Here is a 27,219-nt window from a genome sequence, read left to right as displayed (position 1 = left end):
CAAGTCATCCTATCCTGCAAGGGTTGCAGTAGAGCCAAACTGGAGCCAAGTTAGACACTTCAGGGACCTGCTACGTTATACTGCTTTGGGGAAGGGAGGGGAAGAGGTGCCCTTTAAGGAGCATTCACAGCCTCTTTCATGGAGCTCAAGCTACAGCTTGGGACCAGGCCTGACTAAAGCCTTGTCCAGCTGCCCAGAGGCTTGGCTTCCTTGTGTGCTGTCTTTTGTGCTTACCAGGCTTGAAGCTTATTTGAACCTGCCACTCTATGGATATCATCTTGAGATTAGTTTAACGTCAGAATTGAGAGCAGATGTACCTGTAGGAGGATGTTGTCTGTTATCTGCTCCATTAGCACCAGCAACTCTTCAAAAAGATTTTAAAGATAAACGTCTAAAAGGCCTATTGTGTCTCCTGTTCTATGGGAAACCACTGGGACTATATTTAGCAGTGGTTACCAGCTGAGATATTTAACTGTAGGCACAGTCACGTAGCGTGTGGGTTTTATGTTTGTCTCACCTCAGGTAAGTGAGAGAAAAGGCTTTGCATAGCTTGCTGTCCTGCAGCTGTGGCTGAGCTCACCCAGCCCGAGCAGCAGCTTGTGCGCACGTTCTGCAGCCTGTCACCAGTATAGGTGAACTGCTGGTTCTGTGTGCATATATGTGGTAGCTGGAAGCATCAGATCTGAACATGCACTTTGTGTGTGTAAATATGCTGCTGCCAATGCAGGACATGGGCTGTCCATTTCTCTCTGCCCAGGGGAAGATGCAGAAAAGCAGAGAGTGTGCCAGATCAGGGAGTCTCCTAAAGATGAGGCAGGTAGCATCTCTAATGCTAGCTTAAAAATGCTTGTAGGTATTTCTTGACTCCACAAAGCTCAGGGGAGCAGGTCCTTGTTTTCAGATGCATTGCTGGGTGGACATCCTTCCTATCCATGCTCAGCCAGAGGACTCTGGAGACTGTTTTCAACATAGCAAAATTCAGGCCTCTTGTGGACAGGCATTTCCAAAATGGTTTCAGTGGGCAGTGCTAGGATAGTACCTGCTGGAGCACAATTCATGCAACTTGTGCTTTGAGGTGTGCAAAACTTATATCCTCCCACTGATTCCTTGTGTGACATGAACCCCGAATCCATTGCCAGTAGTTTCTGAAGGTGTAATTTAATCTGCCCTTCTTGATTTTGTTATCATCACAGCACAGTGATGTGCCACAATTGCCTTTTTTGAGAGGTCTGCAGCAGCCAGTGAACAGAGCGAGGCAGTATCCACAGAGTTGCGGCCTTCCCCAGGCATCCTGTGGCTCAAGAGTTGAGACAGCCTGGTTCTCTTCCTCCCTTCCTTGTATTTCTTTTTTACAAGTGTGTGAAGTTTTTTCTGAGTCACCAGGCAGAAGTACTTGGGCCTTTCCACCCAGTGTGCACAGGGCTTGCACAGAGGAAGCCTGCCTGATACATACAGCTTCCTTACACTGTAACATCTGCTGATTTCAGGACTGAATAACTGGCCATGTTATTCCCATTAAATATTTAAAGCAACTTCTTTGTGAGTTTGCCAGGTGCCCTCAAACAAGGCTGATTTGTTTTCAGTGAGCAGACATGAAACACTCTAGGGTACTATGGATCTCCTCTCTGAATATCAAAGCTGTTACTATGGAGATGGCTTATTCCCGGGGTGTTTGAAGCACTCTGAGTAGATTTGAAGGCTAATCCCATGGCTTTTACATAAGCAAGAAAGCATAACAAGCACCTCTGTCAAAGAGGTGGAGATCTTGTTCTGGCTCCCATGACTGGCCGTAAGAGTTGCCCCCTGCCGACCAATGGATTATCGTGTGGGGCACTGGGAAACTTGACGTTTTGAAATGGCCAGTTTGTTTGGTGAATCCATTTGAGGGCCTTTGAGAAAGGAAAACTGGGAGCTGTTGTCTCACATTGCTGGTGTTTTGTGTGACCTGTTAAGTATCTAGGAGAATTGTGATCAAGTGCAATAAAATCCGAAGCAATGTAGCAGCCTAAATAAGAGTTAATTGGTTAACATATGGTTTATAAATACACCATAAAATCACCACATTTATCTTAAGGTAAAATTATCCTCTTTATGTTTTTCAGGAAGTTGGGTTTTTATTGCCTAAGGAAGTTGGTCTTTATAGGAGAATGGAGATTAAAACTGAATTATTTATGGATCTGAGGGACTCTTCTGCCCTGTGATCACATCACTAAAAGTGTTTTAAAATGTGCATTTACTTTGTGGTCTCTGGTTCTGCTCATGTGCTGCTGTGCTATTCATATGGGACTTTTACACCGTTATTTATTCCTTCAGTCTCCTATATTAATACCAGGTCACTTTCAGAATACTTTTATAGACATTTTAACACAATCAGCCTATCCCATTAAATACACTGAGTGTCATATGTCACCTCTAAATACTAAATCAATTTGATAACAATTTTAGGTAATGCAGTAGCAGTTAAGATCCATTTCAAGACATTGTACCGATATGTTGCATGTCTGGTTCAATTTAAAAATGAATGCAATGATAAAACTGCCTGTACCAGAGTGTTTTAAAATAGAGCCAGAAGCTCTGCACGCCTACTGCCACCCTTTGTGTCACCAAAAATGTCCTGTCTCCTGGTATTTGAGCAACTCTCTTAACTAGGAAACTTGTTAAACTCTGCATTGTAAATTGTCTGGAACTGCTTAACAGAATATGCAGAAAGGTGGTTTCAGTACTGAAGTAAAAGATTGATTTTTCTACCAAATACTGGATCATTGATATATGTTTACTGTCCCTCGAGTGTTTTTTCAGACATTGCTCATAGCGGGGAACATGTTTTAAGTGCCAAGTTAGGTTAGGTTAGATGAGCATCATATTGCTTCTTACACAGTGGGAAGCTGGCTTTTCTGTAGGGTATAAAGCCAGCCCCGCTGTCCTCTGAGGTTTCCCTAGCTGAGGGTATTACTGGGCAAATTCTAGAGAGGGTCCAGAGCCTCAAGGAAACTCTGCATTAAAGGTACTTTCCATAGTAAACCTGGAAACAGGATGGAAAAGATCAACGTTATACCATAGAGTATGTGACTTAGGGAAAAACCTGGACTTGGCAACAAATGATAGAATATACCTAAAATTATGTATACACATATATACTTGGGAGGAAAAAGAAACAGAAAATCTGAAAGGTGACAGTTTTTCTCATTGAACGAAAGTATTTTTGTAGCAAGGGTCTCTGTTCCTCTTTATGCTGATCTGCTCATGCAGTCACTCAAAATGATGTCACAGAAAAGAAGCCTTTTTATTATCACTTGGAGGGCAAGGACAGCCCAAGAAATAAACTGGTAGAAGAAGCCTTTCAAAGAACTTACGAAAATTACTTAATTGCCTTTTTTTCTCTCCTTCATTTTTCCTCTTTTCAGGTTACGAGGGTGTTTCCGAATTTTTCACAGATCTCCTGAACCACATAGCTGCTGTCCTGCAGGGTCAGGCACCTGAGGTGACCCAGCTAAACCGCAGCAAGCTCCTGGCAGAGCAGACCAGCGGGATCATGGACGAGCGGATATGCTGCGCTAGCACAGGCTGCCTCAGCGTCATGGGAAAAGACTCCTCCTGGATTGTGGAAAGTGAGACCAACAGCTCAGTAAAACTGCAACACCAGAGACTAGGCTGCAACTCGGCAGTGTCCCCCAGCTTCCAGCAGCACTGCGTCGCTACATTGGCAACAAAAGCTTCTTCTCAATAACTTGCCAATGCCATGGACTGAGAAAAAGCCACAGGGATACAAATTGTGGTCCCAGAACCAGATCAGGCTGTAACAATACAATTGCGAAAAATGAAAAAAAACGACACAAAAAAGCAAAATAAAAAAACCTTCCATTTGATTTAACCTGATTTGCTGATGAAATGGACTGAAAGGGAGAGGGCGAGAAAGTGATTCAGATCCATTTCATCAGATTCCAGTTGCAAATCTGTAGTGAGTTTACACACGCGTGGGTTTTAACACTAGTCCTTTCATTGTGGGAGGGTTGCTCTTTCATTTCTATTGTTCTTTGTAATCACTGGTGACCAGCATTTTAAAATCGGACCTCATGGTATCAAGAAGATAATAATGTTGAAATGCAGTGTCTGAATGTAACAGTGCTAGAGATTTTTGCCTAAAATATTCCCTGTTCCCTTTTTCCAGGTAGGCCATTGCAAAAGAAAGCTAAGACAACTTCAGTATCACTAAACCAAATCTCTTGAAACATTGACCAGTCAAGACGTTGACAGGTAGCTTGCTGTGAAGCCGCGGCACTTTGAGTAGGACTGAGCAGACTGGTTGTTCAGGGTGCAGAACCGAGGTGACCACCCCGGTTCCAGCTTTGCAGTTCTTCCCCCAGGCCTCATTGCTTCAGTCAAAAGCAGCTTCTAACCACGCTTACCAACAGCGACACATGTTTGATCCAGACAGGGTGCCGATAGTTAGGTTGAGTGATTTAGTAGATTAAATATCATCCTTTCAATCGTCTGCTAGTGGTGAAATCCTAGAAGAGTTAATGGGAGCAGCTCATCTTTTAGCAGAGAATTTAATTCTCCCTCCATTGCACTTGTGAGGACTCTGGGACAGCTCTGCAAAAAGGCTGGCAATCAGAGCCACACATTTTCCTTGTAGCAGTGCGCCTGATCTGCAGATCCTAAGGGGTAACACAGTTGCTGCTTTCCACAGATCCATGCTGCTGTGCATTTTGTTTTTCTTTTGCAAATTAAGTATAAGCAGAATTGTGTACCTTTATATGAGGTAGAAGTACACGACAGCTCTAGCTTAGAGACCACATTATTTTGTTGCAAGCTGCCAGATGAGGCTGTGTGGTAATTTACAATAGTGCTTTATACTATTTGTATACTATAGCACAGCCAAATTGTATCTCTTGAGATACGCAGTAAACCTACAGTGTTCACCCTCTATTGCATCTTCTGGCATGGCAGCATCTTCTGCTGTTGAGAATTCCTGCAACTTTTGCCAATTCTGAACACTAAACTGGAATTATCCAAGTCTGTCAGCGCTGAGAATGGAGACACTATTTTGGTAGACAGAGTGGCCTTGCCTTCCCTGTATAAGCCCTAAAATACATTTAAGAGGGGTGGTGTTAAAAAAATTTCCTTAGCTAAGCTCCTAGCTTGCAGATATGGGAATTTCTGTCTTTCTATAGCAGGTATTTGTATAGCATCCATCACTGCAGCATTTAATACCAGTTTGTTTAGTATCATGTGTTAGATATCTACTCAAAAGGAAAGGATCTAGAGCTTAAAGCCCAGGTAGACCATGGAGAGAGGAGTAAACTATGTAAAAGATGTCACCACTCTACCTGATGGTACTAGTCCTGGAGAGGAAAAAGTTCTGAAGAGTGTTGTGTAGCAGTTCTTTTGTGTAAACGATGGTTTTTCCTTAGGAGAGATTGGGTTTGTTTCCAAAATGCCCTTCTTGGGAATTTCCTGCAGCCGGGATCAGATTTTTGAGGGTGATTTAAGAAGAGATTATTCCACCTCTAGAGGGGTTACTAACTTTAAGATATTTCTGTAGGGACTGGAAGGACCTTATGAGTGTGGTATCTGTCAAATTCAAGGGTGCACATAAATGCAGCCAACTTCCTCGACTATTGCAGGTCAATTCTGAGCTGGGCATGCTTCACAACCCTTGTATGCTTTGAGGCTGCTGGATCCCACGTTGTCTGCAGCTTGCAGGTCTCGGGTGGTCGTGGTGTGAGTGTGTCAGATGTACATAGGTAAGGGTTTATAAAAGTATTCATGATAGACCAAACCTTTCGTAAAGCCATGACTGAAATAAAATTGACATCTACAGTTTGAGGTTTGTTTTTGTTTGTTTAAAATAAGTGTTTTTATGTTACATGTGTAACAAAAGATACCCTCAGGAAGGAACTTGCCAGTGCATATTTTTGTATGGTACTTTCTTGTAACCAGCTGGTGGAGTGTTTGTAGACTTGCCTTTTGCTCCCTTTATTGCAATGGCTTGGGGTTTTTTTGGGTTTTTTGGTTTTTGGTTTTTTTTATTGGGTGGTGGGGAAGAAGCAATGATGTTAAAACTGGGTTAATAACTCAAGACCTTTCAAACTAAGTATGTTTACATGAATCTGAGTGTTGGATCCAATGGAAATGTCTGTATGCTGTTTCCTAGTTAGAACATCAAATAAGAATTTTATTTTCCTGGCTGCCTTCTGAATTTTGGTTGGCCTATTTTGCACTGCTTTATTTCTCCAAAATAAACTACTGAAATATAATTGTGCATTTTAAACTTGTTTACAAATGATTGTTAGAAGTTTATTTTGTAATTCTCTGAAGGCTTGCAGAAATACTATATTTAAATATTACTCCAGACCTTGGCAGTAACTAGAAAACAAGTTTAGGTCATTGGTGTGATCAGTGACATTTTTCCCGTAGTCTGTAATTTATTTTTTATTTATCAAATGTATTGGTATCACTTTAATTTACCAGGTGCAGATATGCAGGTACCTGTTGTGATGTGGCATTACAATAGAGTTTTCACATAAATTACCATGCAATTGCTGTACTACTATATTTCCTTGCAGAAATTATTGTTATGGCTCGTATACTAGAATGTTGCTAAATCACAGGGGCAAATTGGGAGACCAACTTTTAAAAGCCAAAACTGCAAATTACCAAGTATCCAGACATGCAATTACATTATTGCAAAACATTCAGCATGTGTATATTAAGCCTGTGCTAAAGTGCTTTTCTGAATTGCTGCCTCGTTTGATAAGTTCAGGATAGTTTTGATTTAAGATAAGCTTCACAGTAAGTTTGTTAATATTCTGTAGTCTTGTCTTTTTTTGTAAAAGTAGAGGAGTCTAGTAATATTAGACCATACCAGAATGCCCTTGCTCTTAAAATTGCGGACAATCTGAGGGAGATTTTCCATAATGTCTGTTTGAATTCTGTTATTGTGGGTTAGAAAAGGTTCTGCTGTGTTTTCAGAGGCATAGCTATTATTGCTGTGTTGATGGAAGCAATTATATTAGAATTACATGGTCACCAGTTAGCTTCTTAGGGATCTATTTCTGTTCTGCTTCACTGTTAGAAATCCACAAGAACACCATTAGCTTGACTGGAGTTTCTTCAGGTTTTGTGTCAGTGTGATGGAGGAGATGGGACTCTGGTTTCCACTGTAATTATGCAATCAGCTTCAGTAGGTGAAGATTTTTCTGTGTTGAAGAGAAACTTGAGTGGTATTATTACTGCCTGTGATGTAAAGCCATCACCATCCTTCTCCCCCTCTAGCTGACTTTGCCACGTTATGCTTGGGTTTGTAGGGACTGTATCAGAACATCCCCATCGTTACGTGAAAACCAGCTGCAGAAATGCAGCCTAACTAGGAGCATTGGTGCTGATACTTGTGGTTTGTGTAACGTGGAACTACCACTGGGCTGATGCTGTTTTGTCTTTGGTTAACCACATGTCTGGCTATTCAACCTTTGTGCTGTAGGAGCCGATTGACCGGGCTGGTCGGTAGATAGGATGCACTATTTTTATTAATACTGTTCAGACTGTTGGAATGATAAAGCTGTATAAAGATCTCCATCCTCAACGTGAGAATGTCTGTGCAGAGGAGGTCCGCAGCAGGTTGCTCAGATGGAAAACCACCAGGTTAATATGTTTTCATTATAGATGAGTACAAATTAAGAACCCGACCCTGAGGTTTCACGAGGTAACAACGATTGCTCAAGATAAAGCCTCAAGTTCTCCAGATTAACTGCGGGCTGTATCCAGCCAGGTGGAGTCGTGGGTAGATAACAGAGGCAGGATACAGTCCAAAGGCAACAGAATAAATGGGGCCAGAGGTGTTTGGCTGGCAAAAAAAGAGCGAAACAAGGGAAAAATGCTTCTGTTGTTTCCATCCAATTAAAAAAAATCCAGGCTTATCAATTCTTAGACTAACACTGGTTTCCCAAAGTCTTTGCGTGGCAGCAGTGACAAGTGAGTCAGGCTTTTTCACACTAGCTTGCAGCCTTGCCTTCCAGAGCTGTGCAGAAAATATTGGATTTTGGTTTTTTAGTGAATAGAGTCTATTTTGAGTTTGTAGCAGTCTCCCCATGTGCGCACTTGCAGGAGTTCAGTTGCATTATCCTGCTCATTTTTTTTTCCTTTCTCCTTTTTAGTAAGAGATGTATTGATTTCTGTTTTCAGTATACAATTACTTTATGGTGTTGCAACTGTGTGTTTTGTAATTAGGAGTATGTGAAAATGCTTTGTGTAGATTAAAATATTTCCTTTAATATAATCTCCTCTCGCTTTCATAGATAAACGGATACGCCGTTGCAGATCACATTGCTGATTTTATTTGTAATATTGCTTTAATATCTATTTCAGAGGAATGTAACCTCCAGAAAAGTACTTTCCACATCTTCACTACCTTTCCTTTCCCTGTTCACTCTGTGTGGATCCAGGCCATCAACACTTGAGCTTGTGACTGGAGGGGTTTCAGATCCTCCATGGATTCTGTCATGTTTACATGGCCACAAAAATTATTAAAAAGATGGTTGAAGTTTGAGAAGATCCGGGTGTAAATGGAGATGTTAGAGCGATTCCTTAGCAACACAAGCACAGTAGCATCTGTAGCAAGCAAACGGAATCGTTCTTGCTGTGTGGGTGCAGGTGGCTGTTGGGGTCTGGTCCACCCCTGCTGCTGGGGCAGTTTTCCTGTGGAAATAAAAAAATCCACTGTAAGAAAACATCCTGTATCTGTGGTGCAGAAGGAGGGCGAGGAGAGGTAGGGCTTGGGAGTAAAATCCTGGCCAGTGGACATCATGATACGAGTGGTCCAGAATTTCAGTCTGTTTTTTAATAGCAATCTGGGGAGATGTTTTCTTTCTCTCCACCATTCTTACCCTGAATCCACTGGGGCTGACGCTAGCAGATGCCTGTGGGCCACATGAGCTCATTAGCAGGTGGCCTTGCCCAGCGTGCCATGAGTTTGCAGAGGGCTCCTGAGATGTGTTGGGAAGGTTTTGTTGATGGTCTGGAAATCTCTTGCAACTCCAGAAATAGCTGAAACAGCGAATGGAGTTCATGAAAATCAGGTCTTCCTCTTCCATCTTTTTTAAGGAAACCCACATTTTATTTCCTTCTTCGTTCTTTACACAGTAGTTTTTAGATATAAATTATTTTAACATTTTTTGTGTGAAAAGTCATATATACATATATAAAGCTATTAAAAGGTTGAGTATATGTTGAGTATAAAATAGTGACTTCTTTGTTTCAGATGTTAGCAGCCCCTAAAAATGAGTTGTTTATCCTCTTGTAAAGTCAGTACTGTAAAAAAAATATTAAAAATAAAAGATGTATTAGATGTATCTTTTATTATTTATTTCTGATTCAGTATTTGATACAGCTTGTGTATACCCTTGTGAGAACCACATACTAAAATGCAATTGTTCTTAAAACGGAGTAACAGCAATTCCTTGGGATCCCAACAATTTTGAGAAAACTGGCCCGTCAGGTATGAATAGAGTTGGATATTCTCCTTCACTCTCCAGCATTGCTCCCCACCTAAGCATGGCTGAATCTTGGGGACCATTTTGTGTGTGTGCTAGGTTTTGCAAGTTCATCGATATCTGTGTTTAAATCCAGCTGTACAGTGTTAACAAGTGTGTCTGGTGATTCGCTTCAGCCTGGTTCACTATGATTTCTGAAACATAATTCCCATTTTGTACTTAAATTTGTATAGAATTATATAAACCCTTAAAAGATCATGGCTTACTGTAAAAACCAAAAATACTTGCTATTTGGCGTCTTCAATTGCATGACTGATCAGATCTGACAATGAAGATGGTGCTTTCATCTAACAGCATTGATTTCAATGGTAATATATTCATTTTCTTTTCGTTTACCAAGCACCTGTTTTGGACAATGTTTTGGTTTCAACAGTAAAGCAATATGCAGTAGGTATTGTGGCATTATCTCTGTAATTGTTTTGAAGACGGAATTGTCCCTTTCCAACACATAATGAAAATAAATGCCTTATAACAAGTTCTACTTTGCTTTCTCTTTATGAGCAGATAGGGCAGCAAGGTGAGCAGCTCATTGGGGGAAGCACATTTTCATGAGAATTTGGTTTTCACATCCTTCCCCAGTGCAGTTTTTTGCCGTTACTTTGGACCTCCTTGTACCAGCAAGATTTGATTTGATTTCTAACACTAGTGGGAAGTTGGCTGTTTTTATCTTACTATATGACACAGCTAAATGCCACTGGGATTTAGGCTACTGCTGTACTTAAGCATTTATTCGTAGCATAGGCTTCTGGGCTGATTCTTCCTTCATCATCCTGGATAGGGAATTCTTGATTTCTCAAAACCTAGCAGGATTTTTAATCGGGACGCTCTTTTGGCTAGTGCAGGAAAGATAGGTATCTCACCCAGCAGCATTAAATTTTGCTAAGCAACAAGCACTCTCAGCAAGCGCGCTCATGTAAACACTGCTTGGGGATCAGCGCTTGGTGTCGGCCCCAAGGCCAAGCCCTGCAGTGGTGAGTTGAGAGACGCCGCAGAGCAGAGGTACAGCCGGTCGGAGGACCAGTTTTTACCAGCTGGTGGGGCATCGTCCCAGGCCCAGTGCTCAGGCCTTGAACTCCATCTTTCCCTTTGAAGAAAGTCCTTGTGTCCCAAATGTTTGTGATTACTTGCATATCCAATTAAGACAGTATTTATAGTAGCTCCATCAAGTAACGTTATTTTTCCCCTCGATTTTGCAGCAGCAATAGACAAGTTCTGTCTGCTGCTGCCATCCTTTGTGGAAAAACTTGTCTAACTCCTTTGGAGGTGGCTGCGTTTCTATGGTGGGTGGTTTGGTTTCTTGGGTTTGGGATTGGTTTTTTGGTTTGTGGGGTTTTTTTTCTTTTGGCGGGGGTGGGGTGGGTGGCTGTCATTTATTGTAACATGTAGACCTGAGTTTGCAAGGGGTTGTACGGGTGATGCTACCGGAAGAGACTCTGCCACAAAAAAAAAAGGAGAAACTAAATACAATATTCAAATTAAAATTTAAATGAAGATCAGTATGTAAAATGTGACTTTTACAGCTGGATTAACTCTGTAATAACTAACATTTTAGTAAGGTTTCTGTGGAACAGCTTTGGTTTCACTTCTGTTCCTACGCGTGTTTCCCTGAGGTGCGATCCCCTCAGGATAGGGTTGGGAGACTCGCACCTCACTCTGGTGCACTTTCCCCAGCCAGGCTCTTGCCCTGTGCCTTGTCCCAGCTTGTGCCCTGTCCCGGGGCAGCTTTCGGGCCGTGCCTCGGCCTGGCTGCCTCTTCCTGCTGCTGTGTGGCTGCCCAGGGCTGGGGGTGAGGGGCACTGCCCACTCAGCAGCTCCTCCAGCCCTCCGTGGGGAAGCTCACCTGGTGGCTGGAGGACAGCTCTGGACACCCAGCACCCAGCACCTCCTGCGCCGAGGGGACCCTGCACGCCCACCTCCAGTGCAATTCACATTATAGGCCAACAGCGCTGATGTTTTTAGCAGAATAAAGGAATATGCCGAGTTCAAAGCCTGGCAGCTGTTCCCTGAGCATCTCAGCTGTTCTGTGGGCTGCAGGTGATGGGAGACAACTGAGCTTCAAACTGGGGGGTGGGATACAGCCCTGGCAGTGGGATGTTCTTTTCCTCTGCTGCCAACACACATAGAAAGTCTAAAATCTTATGATCAGAGACCTTTGGGGCAAGCTTCCCCAGCCCAGGCACCATGCGGTCATCCAGCTGTCGTGTGGCCTGAAGCCCAAAGGATAGGGAAGGTTCTGCCTGTTAGCACTGTGCCAGCAGGCCACCATGGCTCCTGCGAGCCAATGCACAGGAGGGGCATCCCCTCAAGACCAACCTTCACCTCTGGGGGAACATAGACCAGTAGTTTTCCTCATGACTAGCCTACTTGTTACTTTTTTTTTTAACCCACTTGTGCGTTGTCCAAATAGCTTAACTTGGTCAAGTATTGCCCCAGTGTTCAAATTTCTAAACTGTTTTCCCTCTGGTCAACCCCGTGTTCATCGATGAACTACAGATGTGAGCCAGGTCTCACTGAAGCACCCGGGACAGCCGGCGCCAGGGCTGGGCTGTACGGGACCACCGGGCCCCAGGCGGGCAGGGAGCACCCCGCAGTGCTCAGGACCTCAGGGAGGCGTCCTTGATGCTGGGCCTCGGCAGGCAGCAGCGTTGGAGCCTGGGTAAGGAGGGAAACACCATCACAACGTGTCTGTGATGAGGGGAGGCCTCCATTCCCCCTCCTTTCTGCCAGGACCGTACAAGCCCTGCAGTGTGCTGACAACCAAGACTGAAGCTGCCAAAACAAAGGAAGGAACCCACTGCAGTTTTATTTTTCCTTAGATAAATTTTTTATATAGAATATATTACAGTCAGAGTTCTCAGCTTTTAATCAAAAGATAACAAGTTATTGCAGTTTTTTACCCAGTGAAACTACCGGTGGAAAGAGAACTTTCTAGAAAGCTGTCTTGTCTTTTAAAAAAAAGAGGGAAAAAAACCCCACCCAGACAGAAAATACACGTGTAGATTGCGCTTCGCGCCCACCGGTGCCCGGCCAGGCGGGTGGGCATCCATGGACAGGGGAGCGTGAGGTGAAGAAGCAGCAATGGACACAACACTATGACAAGGGAGGCAGGCCTGAGTGCTAGCGAGGTCAGTTTCCTAGGCACAATGCTTCTGCTCCAGCTTAATTGCTTTTAAATCAGGAAATGAAAACGCAGTGGGAAAGGAGGAGGGCGGTGGTGGTGGCTTTCGCCTGTGCGGGGAGGGCTGGGGCCCTCAGCCTCGCCTCAGCTCGTGCAGCTTGTGGGCGACGCGCTCCAGCTCGGCCTCGATGGCGGCCAGGCTCTCCAGCTCCTGGTCCTGCAATGAAAGCCCAGGACATGCGTCAGTGGCCGCAGGTGGGCAGCCCTCGCCCCCCAGAGCTACGGAAAGCCTTGCCCAGGGCTAGCTGCCAGTGGTGGCACGAGCACAGCCACATCTTGCCCCATCCCCTCAGCATGCTCCTGCATTTGCCCCTCTGGACAGATGTCTGTGCGCAACACTAGTTAGTCCTGTCCTAATGTTAAATCAGTGCAGCTGGTGATGGGGACAAGACATGCGGCCACCGTCCTTCCCCAGTGCTGCTGCCGGGCAGGGCAGCCCCCGACGGGTCTCTCCCTCCGGAGCGTGGGGCTGGAGGGAGATGGCTGCTGGGGAGCCAGGGCCAGGGCGGGCGCTGCCAAACCGCACCGGGCACCTGTGTTGAGGCAGTGATCCCAAACCGGGATCGGCACAGGTGCCTGCCACTTGCGGCAAGCGCAGCATGTGCCCTGCTCGTGGAGGGGACGGCAGTGTCCCCTCTCCCCATGCTGCGCTGGGTGTCTGCATGTGCCTCCAGTACCGGAAGAGGCTTTTCCGTTTAAGAAAATAGTGACTAGGGAAGCCATCAGTTTAAAGGCTCAAGCTGCCCATCACTTGGTGGCCTTTCTATAGTGGCTCTTATGTATCTATGCCATCACTTGAAGCTATTTTATTTAATGCAGGTACTCAAATTCGTAACTGCGTTGCTTTGCCTGAACTCCGGTCATATGCAACTGGCCCTGTCTCGCTGCCAGCCCCAGCCCTGCATGTCCCTCACAGCTGCCATCACCTGGGGCTTGCTGCAGATCACGTTCTTGCCCAGTGCAGCAGCAGGCTCTGCGGGAGCAAACTTGGGGCTGTTGGTGCTAAAAGTGCCTTTTCCTGTCGGCAAAGATGAGGTGACGGCCCCTCTCCTGTGTGGAGGCAGCAGAGCCTTGCTGCTGCCTGCAGCAGCCACCAAGTGCAGGCTGACACTGAGCCACTGGCCTGCACTGCATGTGGCTGGTGTGAAAAAAATAAAGAATGTAAAAAAAAGTCATTTTTCTCATCCCTGAGGTATTTTCCTGAATAGGAAAAAAGTCACCCTGCACCTCTGCAGGGCCCTTGGCTCAGCCCCTGGGAAGGCTCCGGCTACAGCAGTGTGCCGGTGGCTTGGGGTGCCCGCCAGCACCCAGGGGAGCCAGACTGAGCCCAAGCGGCTGTTCCAGTGTGTTTTGTTTGAAGCAGGTCAGGGAGCAGCCAGCTGAGGCGTGCCTTGCTGGAGGAGAGCTTTGGCTGCAACTGGAGCCCCCAGAAAGCGAGAAAATAGCGCTATGCTGAGATCCTCCACAGTACCCAAAGAGAGGAGAGGTCAGACTCAAACCACTGCCTTGCGCTGTGCTCGTGCACCCTGGCTCCCTCCTGCCCGGCCCTGCAGGCTGAGCCCTGGCAAGTGCAGTGGACAGCACTCTCAGCCCTTGGCTATGCCTACGTTGGCCTCAGTGGCCAAGCCACGCAGCCACATGGCCTGGAAGTGAGGAAAGGGGACAGGATGGCAGCTGTTCTGACAGAGCCGGAGCCTGCACCTTCCCTTCCCTCACTGCCGGGTGCCTGGTCTGACACCTCCTCACTGACTCCCAGAGGCCCTGATCTAGTTTAAAAAAACCAAACCAAAAAGTCTTGTTGCAACTGTAAACATAGCAGTTTTGCAGCCTCAGCAACCTCCTTCCCAGTCTCCATTCAGAAGCTGAGCCCACCAGCTTGCAGACAAGGTGCACCCCAGAGCTGCTGGCAGGGGCAGGTGGGGAGCAGCCTTCTTGAGGGAGAGACCTGGGACGTGAGCAGACGGTGCTGAGGAGGCAGATGGGGCAGGTGCCCACCTCCTTGGCAGGCACCCGCTGCATCCCTGCTGGGAGCTGAGACGTTTGGCTTTGCTTTGAACCAACATGACTGGAGATGCCCTCTCAGTGGAGGATACTGATGGGCAACCTTTGGACAATGTTTTGGTGTGTAACTAAGGCAAGAGGGGTGTTTTGGAGGCAAGAGAGCTGCAGCAAACTGGCTTCACTCACCTGCTGCCCCAGTCTGTTCCCAGACACCTGATCGTGGCTTGTCCCAGAGCAAACACCCACAGAGCTCATGCCCAGCCCGGCTGTCCAGCCCCCTGCACTATCCCAGATAAACATCCATACCTGGAGCTGGGCCTCAGCACAAAGGTGAAACTGCCACTCCCGGCTGCCGGGGAGGTGCTGAGCTACCACATAGCATCACACGAGGTACCAGGGAAGGAGGTCTCTGCCTTTGGAAGTCTGACTCAGATGTATTTCCCATGTCTGTCAACCATTTCCACTCCAACACCCCAGCTCTCTCACCTTGACTGCGCCCCTGGTTTACTGCTGTAGGAGATCTGACACTATTCACTCTGTCCCTGAGCCAGGGAAAGCATTCCCTTTGACTTGGAGGGGCTTTGGGACACAAGACCCACCCCTAGGCTCCAGATATAGCTCTGGTCACCGTGTCCAGCACAGGCCAGCACAAAAGTCCTGTCGCATTTTTAGGACTCTCTGGGGCAGGGCATGTTTTTGCACTAGTCGCTAAAACAAGGATAAAAACCAAAGGCACAGCCAGGTGCCAATCTCAATAATACCTAGGGCTGAATGACTAAAAGGTCACCAAGCATGTCCTGAATGTCACAGAGAACCAACGCTGGCTGCGTAACGCCAAGGTATCTGTCCTGGTTTCGGCTAGGACAGAGTTAATTTTCTTCCTAGTAGCTGGTATAGTGCTGTGTTTTGGATTTAGTAGGAAAAGAATGTTGATAACACACTGATGTTTTTAGTTGTTGCTAAGTAGTGTTTATACTAAGTCAAGGGTTTTTCAGCTTCTCGTGCCCAGCCAGCAAGAAGGCTGGAGGGGCACAAGAAGCTGGGAGGGGACACCATCAGGACAGCTGACCCAAATTGGCCAAAGAGCTATTCCATACCATATGACATCATGCCCAGTATATAAACTGGGGGGAGTTAACTGGGAGGGGGGATCGCGGCTCGGGAACTAACCGGGCATCCGTCAACGAGTGGTGAGCAATTGCATTGTGCACCACTTGCTTTGTATAGTTTAATTCTTTTAGTATTGCTATTGTCATATTATTATTATTATCATTATCATTGTTTTTCATTCCTTTCTGTCCTATTAAACTGTCTTTATCTCAACTCACGAGGTTTTTTTTCCTGATTCTCTCCCCCATCCCAGGGGTGGGGGGGCAGTGAGCGAGCAGCTGCGTGGTGCTTAGCTGCCGGCTGGGGTTAAACCACGACAGTATCATCCACATCTCCAAGCATAGTTTGGATTCCCAAGTAATAACTGGACAGGATTTATTCTTAAACCTATGTACACCAACCTCCATTCTCCTGTTAGCACTGCCTTCCTCATCCTTCTTTTCTTCGGGCAGGGGAGCAAGCGGGAAGCCTCCTTCACTGCTGTCCTCCTTCGAGTGATGCTTCCATGACCTTCTCACATCTTCCTCTGGACTACTGAAGTCATACTTGCGGGACCTAAATGCCATTTTCATGGACCTGTCTGGGTCTTCCCCACTATCATTTTCCTCCATGCGCTTCTTTGATGTCAGCTGCTTGGCCAGCTCATCCATTTTGTTCCACCTCTTGGAGTCTTCCCACTCCCTGGAGGACTCCTCCTCCATCTCCGTGCTTTTGGCATCCCTGGGCTGGAAGGTGTCTTCCTCCCCCTGCATCCCCTCATCCTCCAGGTGATGCCTTCCTCCTCTCAGTGCCCGGGGCTGCTCTTCCTCCTCCTCCTCCTCCTCCTCCAAGCTCTGCCCGTCCTTGCCAAATCCCAGAGCATCGTCGTTATCTGAAAGAGCATGAAACACAACAGTGAGCAAGTGTTAACCTGGTTATGCTCCACCTTTGAACTGAGCCTTCAGGGGTGATGCAAAGTGGGTTTCCTGACTTAGGCCCATTTTCCCAGGATTCTGGAAATACCCACTCTCATGTCATCACGTCAGTAACAGGGCTTGGAGGCAGCAGTCAAAAACCATGTAGGAAGTTGAAGAAAAAGAAATCAGTTGTCCCCAGGTGCTATGAAAACTGAGCAGCAGGCAATGAGGCAGCTGCCAGGCCTGTGTTACCTGCTGTGTGTGGGCCCACATGGTCCGGTGCTTGCGGGAGGGTCTGGGTGGCTGTCGGCGAGGGTATTTCTGTAAACCCAGTAAGCACCTGCCTGAACTCTTAGGCTTTAAAGCCTCTTATCTGTCTGTCTCAGTGCCCTCAGCTCACCCCGGGTAGGTATCAGTGCAGTCATCTGGGATACGTACTGTCGTCTCCCTGCATCTCTTCAGCCTCCTCGTCCTCCTCAGCCAAATCAAATGACCTCTCTGCTTCGGTAGGGTCCTCCTCTGCAGCATCGTCTCCTCCGTCATCCTCCCGCTCCACACGCTCCCCTGTCGCCTCCTTGCTCTGCTCCTGGCCCTGCCTGGATGGCTGCTCTCCCTCGTCCTCAAGCTCCAGGCTGTCCCTGGGGCCTCTGGGCTGCTCCTCTTCATCCCCTTGCTGCTGCTGCTCATCCTTGCTGAAGTCTTTGCTGATGTGGTTGTCCAAAGCTTCGTTTCGCTGGGCATCCTCTGTGTTCCCGATCTCATTGCTCTCTGCTTCCTCCCGATCTTCCTTCTCGCCAGGGTCGGCATCCCGTGGCCTGGGGTCCCTCTCCTCCAGGCTGTTCTTTCCCTCCTCTCTTGAATCTTCATTTTGCTGGGTTTTCTGTGCTGCCAGCTCAGCCAGGGACCCCGTGGGCTGCTCCTCTTCAGGGCGCTCCCCTGCTGCATCTGCAGAGGGAGGAGCAAGAAGCAACACCTCTCCTGAGAACTCATTTCACAACCAGAGAAGCCCGTGCATTTCTTAGGGAGCTTCAGCCCTGCTCAGCAATCTGCTTAACCAGCCCATGGATCCTTTCGCAAGTCACTTCAACATATGCTTGCATTCAAGCAAGCTGGTGCTCTCACTGGTGCCTGCTCTCCTGGAGAGATTCGCAAGGCTGAAGTTAAACATATGCCCAAGTGCTTTGCTGCAGCATGATCCTCATCACCATCTCTTGAGATGCTAGCAACAAACTTGCCCCGCATGAAACCAGATCGCACGTAAAATGAAATGATTTAGGAGTGTAATATGGCACTTGCACAGCTCTCCCTGCTCTGAGTGCTGTGCTAACAACTCATCCTTATTTCTCCCACCAGGTTGAAGAGGTAGCCAGCGCTGTTTGTGGGCGAGCTGGCGGGAGGGGAAGCCGGTTCTGCTACTGCAAAGCAGCTACTCAGCAGGAGCTTAATGTGGGCTGGGTATTTGCTCTTGCTCATGTCAGAGACTGACCTCTTTTAACATAATTAGCCATAGAAATCACTTTGCAAAAGAAAAGATGGGGGGCTAAAGAGCAGTGGGAAAAGCCAGATGGGTATGGAAAGGCAAGCACAGCCCCAAGCAGGGCTGAGGAGTGTGCTGGGGTGAGGGGATGCAGAGAGCGGGTCACGCAGGGCTGGTGACCACCAGTGACACCAAATTGGTGTCACTGGGCTGCCTGCAGGCCTGGACGGCCCAACGTGACACACTTCATCCTCATGCAGTCTCCACACTGCTGGAGCAAGAGGTTCAGGTCTGCCCTGGTGGGAGGGAGAGCCAGTGCCACCCGTCCTCTCCACTGGCTTTTGGCCGTGCTGGCTGCAGCAGCAGCCCCCGGGGGTATCGCTCCTCATCGCTTCGGGCAGCTTTGGGCTGACGTCACGGCATCGCTGCACTGCCGTGGCTCAGCCACACACCCCCGAGCCCACTCGAGACCCTCTGTGAGGGTGCTGCTGCTGGACGAAAAATCATCTCACCCCACATTGGCATTGTTCCTGATGTGGAAAAGGGAAGGGGCCGAACCCTCCTTTCCGCTACACTGCCTGTCTCTAGCCAGGCCATAGGAACAGAGTGACAGGGGAAATCCCAGCTGAACGTGGTCTTTCCAAGATGCAGGTGTTTTGTGTGGGTGTGTGCATTGTCTGTATCCCAAGTTGAATTTTCCCTTCAGAGACCCATAACCTAGTATCTTGGATGCCTGGAAACAAGGGCGGCAGGAGCAGACCCAGATCTCTCTTGCCTGTATCACTGAGTCTTTCAGTATGGGATTTCCCTGGCTGTGACTCCTTTTAAGCATTAGGAGTGAGTGACAGTGTTGGCAGCAGGGTGGAAAAGATCAGTATCAGTTTGGTAACTTGACCGTCACCAGTTACTATAGCTCAGAAATTACATGTTGTTTAAGCTGGTAAATAAGAACAAAGCAAACACTGGGTTGCTTGAGTGTGTCAGCGGCAGCATCAAAGAAGATGCCTAAATGAGAAGCAGATGGACATATCAAGGCTGTTAGAAAGAACATCCTTGTTTACAGCTTGACCTGGATTTCCTGGGGGGGGAGGCTGACACTGACCTCTCCGCTTGTTCTTGTCATTCTGACTTTCAAGGACTTCGGAAAGTTCATCTTCAAAGCCACTGTTTTTCTTCTGCTGCTGAGTTCTCTCATTGGCACCTGCGTCAAGTAACAAAAAACAGGGAAAGGCAACAGCCCCTCCTGAGTTTCAGAAAGTAGAGGTAGGAAAATAGTTCTATGCCCTTTATAATTATATGTATATTTTCTACAAGGGACAAATCTGCCAAAGGGGAGCTGCAAGGAGAAGTGAGACTGGAGGATACATGAATCAACTGCAGTAACAAAGCCACCATCAAAAACATCATCTGCAGGAAAGCAAAAGGTCTCTAAACAAACAGAGAAGCAGGGTTGCTAGGAAAACTAATATTGATGGAGAGCTAGGGAATAAGAGATGCTGAACTGCATGCTGAACTGCAGCACACTGAGGCCAACAAAAGACTTAAGTATTGGAGTACTGAAGGGTAAAAATTGCCTCCTGCCAGATGCTGCCCACGTAGCTCTGTTGAGGTGAGCACTGAGAGCCCCTGTGCCCTCCAGCCTGGTTGTGGGGGCCCCTCTCCCCATGGCACTGGGACGAAGAAGCAGCATTCATTCCCAGTCCGGGGATAGTCTGGGGCTCCAAGGCCCCACACCTTAGCCTCTGGGATTACGGAGCCAGCTCGACAAAAGCAACACCCTGGAGAAAGGTGTCTGAAGGCAGCACGAGCTGGAAGTCAGAGCATAGCTGTCCTGGCAACCAGCGCTCCCCAGGCAGCCCTGTCCTAATGGGATCTGCAAGCCAAGCAAGCCCTGTCTGACCAGGCTCACGCTGTGCTTCTACACCTTAATGCAAAGGCAAGAGCCAACAGTCCTCTCTAGCCCTACACTGGGCAGAGCTGGATGGTGTGGGGTCTCCAGCCTGAGCAAGACCAGCTGCAGCCAGCACAGAGGAGACCAAGATAAACACCTTTGCTTTTCCCTTGGGTACATAGCTCTCCCACCCCCAGTCACTGTGATCTGTAGATTAGAGCTCATATTACCCTGGGACAAAATGGTGTGATGGGCTCAAGCCAAGGAAAGAGCAGAGCAAGATGCACCTCTGTGAAACGAGTCCCTTCGTGTGGACTCCATGCTGTATGGCACAGCCTATCTGATAGCTGAGCACTCCCCCTCACAACCCTGGTGTGCCTGGGCAGCAGCAGCATCCTAGCACACTGAAGAGGCCCAGGTTTCTTTCTTCTGGATCATCAGAGCATCCACAAAGCCCGTCTGAGGTTACAGCCCAGCTGGCCTCTCCACCAGTGGCATTTGGGTAGTGACCAAACTATGGCTTTGGGAGCTGCATGAGGCTCTCTCCCAATCTTGACTTCCTGAATTTTTCCTCTCCCTTATCCCTGTTGCTTCTGTGGCTTCCCTGCTCTGAAAGCAGTCTGGTGGCACTATCTTCCAGCCATCCCTGGCAGCCGTGCCACACAGGAGCAGGGCACAGGGATGCCCTGGCGAGGGAGGGCTGCCAGCTGGGTTACCCCAGGGAGAAGGAGGAGGGAAGGCCAGGAACTGTTCTTCCTGCAGCCTGGGGAAAGCCCTGATGCAGCCTCAACTGGACCACCCAGGCAGAGGGACTTGCACTGGCTTTGAAGTAGCCTTGCCTGGGACCTGCACATCAGCTCTGGGGACCGAGGCACCGGAGAATAATCCTTTTTCTCCTTGCACACCCCTTTGCATAGCTCTGTGCTGCTGCTGCTCCCACATTGACCCGCGGTGAGCAGCCTGCACCTCTCCAAACCAAAGAAACTTGCATTTGAGCTAAGGAAGCCGACAGAAAAATCACCATTAGCTCAAGGACATTTTCACTGGGGTATTTCAGGTGCAAGTCCCACTCAATGCTCAGTGAGGCTTCCTTTCTGCCACACCTGGGTTTAGTGCTAGACTCCAGCTGCACAAACAGAAGTTTTCTTGCCTTTCATTCTAGTTTGGGAGCTGGTGGTTATTTGTTGAATTACGTTACAGTATTTCCTTTTAGGGTTCTCCCACCCCCAAATGCCTATACTCTGCATCACCACCAAGTTACATTGACAGTTGTTTAAATCATCAGATGCATATTGGTGTTACTATAAGCAAAATTCCTGCCCCCACCCACCCAGTCTCTACTGGAAGTCCTGGAACTATATTTCCTAGGGCACATTTATATGATGTCAAATTAATGTAAAATACAAAAAAACCCAAACAGCAAAACTGTGCAAGGGGCTCCAACAGATGAAACTCCCCTTCCCAAATAACTATAGTGACACTGTACCTTGAGCAGCAATTTCCTGAAGTTCCTTCAATAAATTTTGGTGGCGAAGGATAGAAATGATTCGTTCATCTGCAATAGGGGAAACTTGGTACAGAAGGTGGTCAAAGACAACCTCGCCCCACCCCCAGGAAATGAAAAAAACCCGCCAAATGCCACCTCCCTCTTCGTTTACTCTTTTCTCTCCCTTGGCCTAATTTGCTGGCACTTCTCTTAACCATGTGGTTAAGATGACAGGAAGGTCCCATGAAAACCAGGCAGCTTCATGTCACCCAGCACTCCCCTGGCCCCGGTGCCAGCAAGATGCACGGCCTGGGCTGAGCAGCAGCTCCGTCCCTGCTTCTGGGGCCTGGTGCAGCCCGGTGGGGTGACCCTGAGGAAGGTGAATGTGTCGGGGACCCTTGTCAGGCACTAGAGCGTGTGTCAGGGCAGGACCAGCCCCTGCTTGCCAGATCTGCTCTTGCTGATACCCAGCATAAAATCTGAGCCTGTACCTCCTCTGAGTGTTTCTAGGCATTCCTCGCTGATCGGCAGAGGATTTGGCTTCGATAAAGTATCAGAGATGACCTCTACAATGCATTTCATCACCTAGAAAGAGACAAAAATACAAATTAAAGCACTGCTTTTTTGTCTTTTTTTCCTAAATCTATTTGTTGCCAAGGCTAAAATGCAGCAGATGATGGCACAGATCTTGTTTTTCTGGTCGAGCCAGAACTGAATGTTCGGTTCCTGTTTTACCTAATGCAGGAACAGAAGGTACCTCCTGAAACTGAGAAGTGAGCAAATGACACATGGCAATGGAAAGAGCTTCTTCAACATGACACACACTTCAGCTGAGGATTTCACGACTCCAGCCCATCCCAGAGGCTGGGCACATCAGGAGATTAAAGGGGATCTGGATATATACATAGAAAGCTCAAAATCATCCTCTTTTAAGTCAATATATCTCAACCTGCATCTCATGAAAGGGCTCAGTGGGAGGTTGTAGAGAGCAACAAGTGGTCATAGCTCTTCAGTAGGTGACCTTGAAATCTTGCAAGCTATTTGAGCCCTGAGAAGGGCACCACAGTTAGACTGCAGCCAGGCAGGGACAGCGAGGTGAGGCCAATTGTACTTTCAAACACGGATGAGAAATACTGCTCTCAAGCCCTAGAGGAAGACAAGACACTCTGGAGAAGTGTTTGACCTCGTGCTTGAGTGTTCAAGCCATCTATTACAGACTGGAAGAGCTGTACACAGATGCAGGTCATCTGAAAGCAAGGAAGTTCCCACACTTTCCTTGGAAGCATTTGCAACTGCCTGAGGCAGCGTCCCAGACAGGATGAACTCTGGGCCTGCCCTTTCCAGCAGCCCTTTTCTTTGGTGTAAAATGAGAAGCATTATTTATCTAGTTTGTCACCTGTACTGAGATTGCAGGCCTAGCTCTTCACCCATGCAACTGCAGCACAACTGATCCCACAGGGATCACCCAGTGCTTGGTGTGTGGTAGGAGAATGAAAGCCACAGGCGCAAAGGCAAGGTGGCACCTCTGGCAGGGGTGAAGGCATCCTCGCCACACTAAGACACACCACCAGGAGCCCTGCTGTGTGGTCATGCTAGACCCAAATGGTCACACAGGAGAGAAAGCAGCATTCACTACAGTCTGGTGCTGGTTAGTAGTGCAGGAATCAGGCTGCTTAAAAATCATCCTTCAAAAGGTGATTATTTATAAAGCAGCCTAGAAAGTATGCAGGGCCCACAAGTGCCTGTGGAAAAGAGAGGCTAAATTAAAAAAAAGAATACAAGTAAGCCTTGTGGGCAAAATACTCACTCACTGAACCTCTTTCTCCTGATGATTTCTGCAGGCAGCCCTAAGAGCCCTGACCTCCCTCACGAGGTGCCATTCTCAGGAGAGCAGAGCACTGCTGACACAAGTCAGCAATTCCGAGTCATCTACAATACTGCTCATTCAAGCAATCGGATATATTCATTGACCAGCTGGAATGGGCAAATTTTTGCCCTGTGTAAAGGAGAGAATTCTGCTTTTGCAGCTCACAGCCATAAAATGCTGAACTCTTATAACTACTTACACAGTTTGAGGGGATTGCCTGCTGGATTAAAAGTGTTACAGGAAAGATCTAACAAAAAGAAAGCAGGGAAATTTCCCTGGTATCATTCTCCTATACCACAAGCAAAACATTAATATCGTTTTTAGATGACTTCGAGTCACTTCACTCTACCATTAAATAGAACAAACCCCAGATTCTGATACTTCCCTCCCACATTTCCCAACCTCTGGTGCCACTTACTGCAGCAGTATTTGATGCAGCTTCAGAAGGACCTTCTCAGCATGAGAAATAAGAATTTGGTCCAATGAAATACTCTATACAAGCTTTTTGAAGACTTCTGAGCTGATTTAAGGTCTTTGTCTGAGCACAAAGAAACACATCAGACACCACAGAAATATGGCCAACTCTGTGGAGGAACTTTGTAACATAATGAAATGAAGAGTGCAGTCATTCCACAACACTCTCCTTGACTTTTTGTAAGAGCAAGTCTTGCAGAGTGAGGCTGCACAAGGTCATGAAGTAACAGCCTGCATCGGGAAATGGAAGAAATCCTTTGCAAATGAATGTAATTAGTCCAGTGCAGAAACTCAGACTGGAATTTTGCCATAGCTATCCTCTAACTGTGAGCATGTAACTAGATCCTTAAGAGCTGCTCATGCTCTCCCTACACAGAAATCTCCAAAGGATCATGTCCTTACAAGGATAGACTTCACCACATTTGAGCTCGGCTATGCTCAGGCCCTTCTGAAATGTATGGTTGTAAGTGGGAAATAGTGTCCTTCGAGCACAAGAGTGGGCAAACACCAGAGATACTGTAGATGCTTTGGTCATGTTCAGCTCCCCATGGAAAGTCCTTGGTGTAAGGAAAGACTGATGAGCTGCCCAGGAAAGGCCTGCAGGTGCTGACTACCCATTACACAGCCCTGAGCCACCCACAAATGCTGGCAGCACAGAGCATGCTGTGTAGGAAGATCTGTGGTGTTCGTTGCTGTACCCATGTGATGATATCCCTACCCTGATCTGTCCCGTGAGACCAGGACTTCCTTCACTGAAACGCTGTGTCTCAGAGGATGGCGAAGGCAGAAAAGCCCTAATGGCTCCTTCCAGTTGCAGCAAATCCAAAAGAAAGGTGTGGTCTGATTTTGCTTTCAGCTAGAGCCTGTGTCAATGTAGTACCCAGCGAGGGGGCAGGCTTGGGAGACAATCCTTCCTTGGTGGAAGCATTTCCATGGAGTTGCACCAGCTTCCACAAAAGTGCCATGTTTTACACACAGAACATATCGGGGAATAGATCTCACAAGGAAAGTTGTGGAATGAATGGATTGTCCCACCAGATGCCCAATGAGCATCCCACTCTGGCATGGCCAGTTGAAGGGGCAAGTGCCTGCCTCGAGTCCCCTTTCTCAGTTAGCAGCACACAGCCTGAAGCAGGCACCCAGTGGCTCACAGCTCATGGCTCAGCCCCAGCAAGGGCTAAGCAGGCTAAAAGTCTTAACAAAGCAACAGCTCTCCAGGCCCAGGCACATCTGACAGGAGACAGGGAGGCGTTTCTCATGGCACTTGCCCTCTAGGTAACGAGCAGAGACACTGTACAATGGAGCCTGTGGCTGAGACTGACATGAATGTGCCCTCCCCTACTGCTGCTTGGGGAAAAACATTATGTGGCTAGAAGATTTCAGGGAACAAAGCGGTTCAAGAAGTAAGGGGAAAAGGGCTAGGGTTTCCTTTCTGGACATTAATTTCTGTAGAAGTCTTAATTTGGGCAGTGAAGAGATCAGCTCATCTGAAAGACTATAGGTATTATAATATCAGGAAGGGGGGGTCTGTCACAGATCAACACAGGCAAACACACCTATCCAAGCATTTAGGTGCCAAAAGCCCGTTGGGAGTGCACACACTTGCGAAGTGCAGCTATGAATGTCAGAGAGGTATGACACATATATATATATATATATGCACGGAAGCCTATAAAAGAAGGCTGGAGAGGTCAGCCAAGTCCCGTGCTGCTCGTAGCCATCCAGACAGGCTGAGCAGTAGCTGAGGATGGATTAGCAATCTGAGAATAGCCAGTTGCCTATTTTTCAGGAGCATGCATGTTTAAGTAACACACCACACACATACGAACAGAGATGTATACACCCTGCCCCGAACACACACAGTTCCAGCAATGCCCATTCCTGAATCACATCTCCCCCCACTCTCCCCTGAGTCACCTCCTGTTGGGAGCTTTGAAAAGCTGAAAGTAGGAGGACTAGGGAAGGTTATACCCAACCTCCATCCCCAGCCTCACCGTTCTCTAGACAAGCTTGTTTGATCCCTCTGGTACATCCTGAGGGACTTCCCTCCTGCCCAGGTGCCCAGAAGTGGATGCACAAAGGGTAAATCCTGGTAGGAAGGGAGTGGGGATGGATCCTGCTGTAGGGATCTCATGCAAATCCCTGGCACTTCCTACAGGGTATTTCAGCAGGAGCAGCCAAAAATCAACCAGCTCGGTGGAGGTTAAACATCACATCCTTCATCTTCACTCACCCCTTCCACTACAGGCCCATCCTTACCTTAGTGTCGCCTTTATTCATGTCGTTTGTCACAGGAAGGGAGGTGGCTGTAAGGTGAGGGGAGGGAAAAAAAAGAAAGCTTGTTATTCACCTCCTCTGGGAGACAAGCAGAGAAATCCTATCCTTTTAAAAATGAGAGTGGAGAAGAGGGACATCTCGCTCTGGTAGAAGAGGTCCCTGGGTGCAGCAGCTGGACGTGTGCATTGTGCCCCCCTCAGCCTTCCCAGGAAGAGGGAAGGGAAGGGAAGGGAAGGGAAGGGAAGGGAAGGGAAGGGAAGGGAAGGGAAGGGAAGGGAAGGGAAGGGAAGGGAAGGGAAGGGAAGGGAAGGGAAGGGAAGGGAAGGGAAGGGAAGGGAAGGGGAGTCCCCAGGCTGGCAGTGCCCGGTGGCCCGGGCCCGCGGGGCAGGCAGGGCCCGGCGCGGCCCGCGGGCAGTGACCTTGCGGCGGCCGCTGTCCGCGGTGCTGAAGGGGCCGGGGCGGGAACGGAGCCGGGCGGCGGCAGCGCTGTCCGCCGGGCTGAGGGTCCCGGGAGTGGGGGGGCCCGGACCCCCGCCCAGCCCCACTTACCCGGCACGGCCAGGAGCAGGACGGCGAGCAGTCCTGGGCGGCTCATGGTGCTGGCGGGATGGAGGGAGGGAGAAAGGGGCAGAGGGTGAGTCTGTCCCTGGCGTGAGGGCTCCAGGCGAGGTGCCGGGGGGAGACCAGCACGGTGCGTGTCTACGCCAGTGCCCTGGCTGAAGATCCCAGACGGGGCACTGCAGCAACCGGCTCATTTATATATCTCAGCCCCTCGGAAATGGCGTCAGGAGGAAGCCACCTCCTCCTCTCTCCCCCCTCCCCTCGCACACAGCCTTCCCATCAGCCTGCACCACTCGCCGGGTGTTGGAGGAGCGCCAGGATCCCCCCGATCCCCCCGGCTGCCCGAGCAAAGGGTTCCAGCAGGAAGGTGTCAGGCTTCAGGTGCTCCGTCTTCTCAGTCAGCAGGTGCAGGAAGGTTGTGAGGTGTGTTTCCAGGATATCACTTTTCCA

General features: G+C 48.1%; 2 protein-coding genes across 3 annotated transcripts in view; one reads left to right on the top strand and one right to left on the bottom strand.

The window, feature by feature from the left end:
- ITPK1 (inositol-tetrakisphosphate 1-kinase) overlaps positions 1-10,026 on the top strand; it is a 158,331-nt gene extending 148,305 nt beyond the window's left edge. For both annotated transcript variants that reach the window (XM_050898437.1, XM_050898438.1), the window contains one exon: positions 3,405-10,026. In XM_050898437.1, the coding sequence (XP_050754394.1) occupies positions 3,405-3,727 (323 nt within the window). In that variant the 3' untranslated portion in view covers positions 3,728-10,026. The remainder of the gene's footprint in view (positions 1-3,404) is intronic.
- A 2,776-nt stretch (positions 10,027-12,802) lies between these two features.
- On the bottom strand, positions 12,803-26,803 carry CHGA (chromogranin A). The gene is made up of 8 exons (XM_050898316.1): positions 26,758-26,803; positions 26,191-26,237; positions 22,082-22,175; positions 21,591-21,659; positions 19,316-19,414; positions 17,175-17,681; positions 16,242-16,711; positions 12,803-12,886 (listed from the first exon to the last, which is right to left on the bottom strand). Exons 1-8 carry the CDS (start codon positions 26,801-26,803, stop codon positions 12,803-12,805), a joined length of 1,416 nt encoding a protein of 471 aa, XP_050754273.1.
- Between the last annotated feature and the right edge of the window lie 416 nt (positions 26,804-27,219).

Source organism: Gymnogyps californianus, chromosome 5 (assembly GCF_018139145.2).
Source record: "Gymnogyps californianus isolate 813 chromosome 5, ASM1813914v2, whole genome shotgun sequence".
Classification (NCBI taxonomy): domain Eukaryota; kingdom Metazoa; phylum Chordata; class Aves; order Accipitriformes; family Cathartidae; genus Gymnogyps; species Gymnogyps californianus.
Note: the sequence above shows the minus strand (reverse complement) of the source record. Positions and strands in the feature narration are given on the sequence as shown.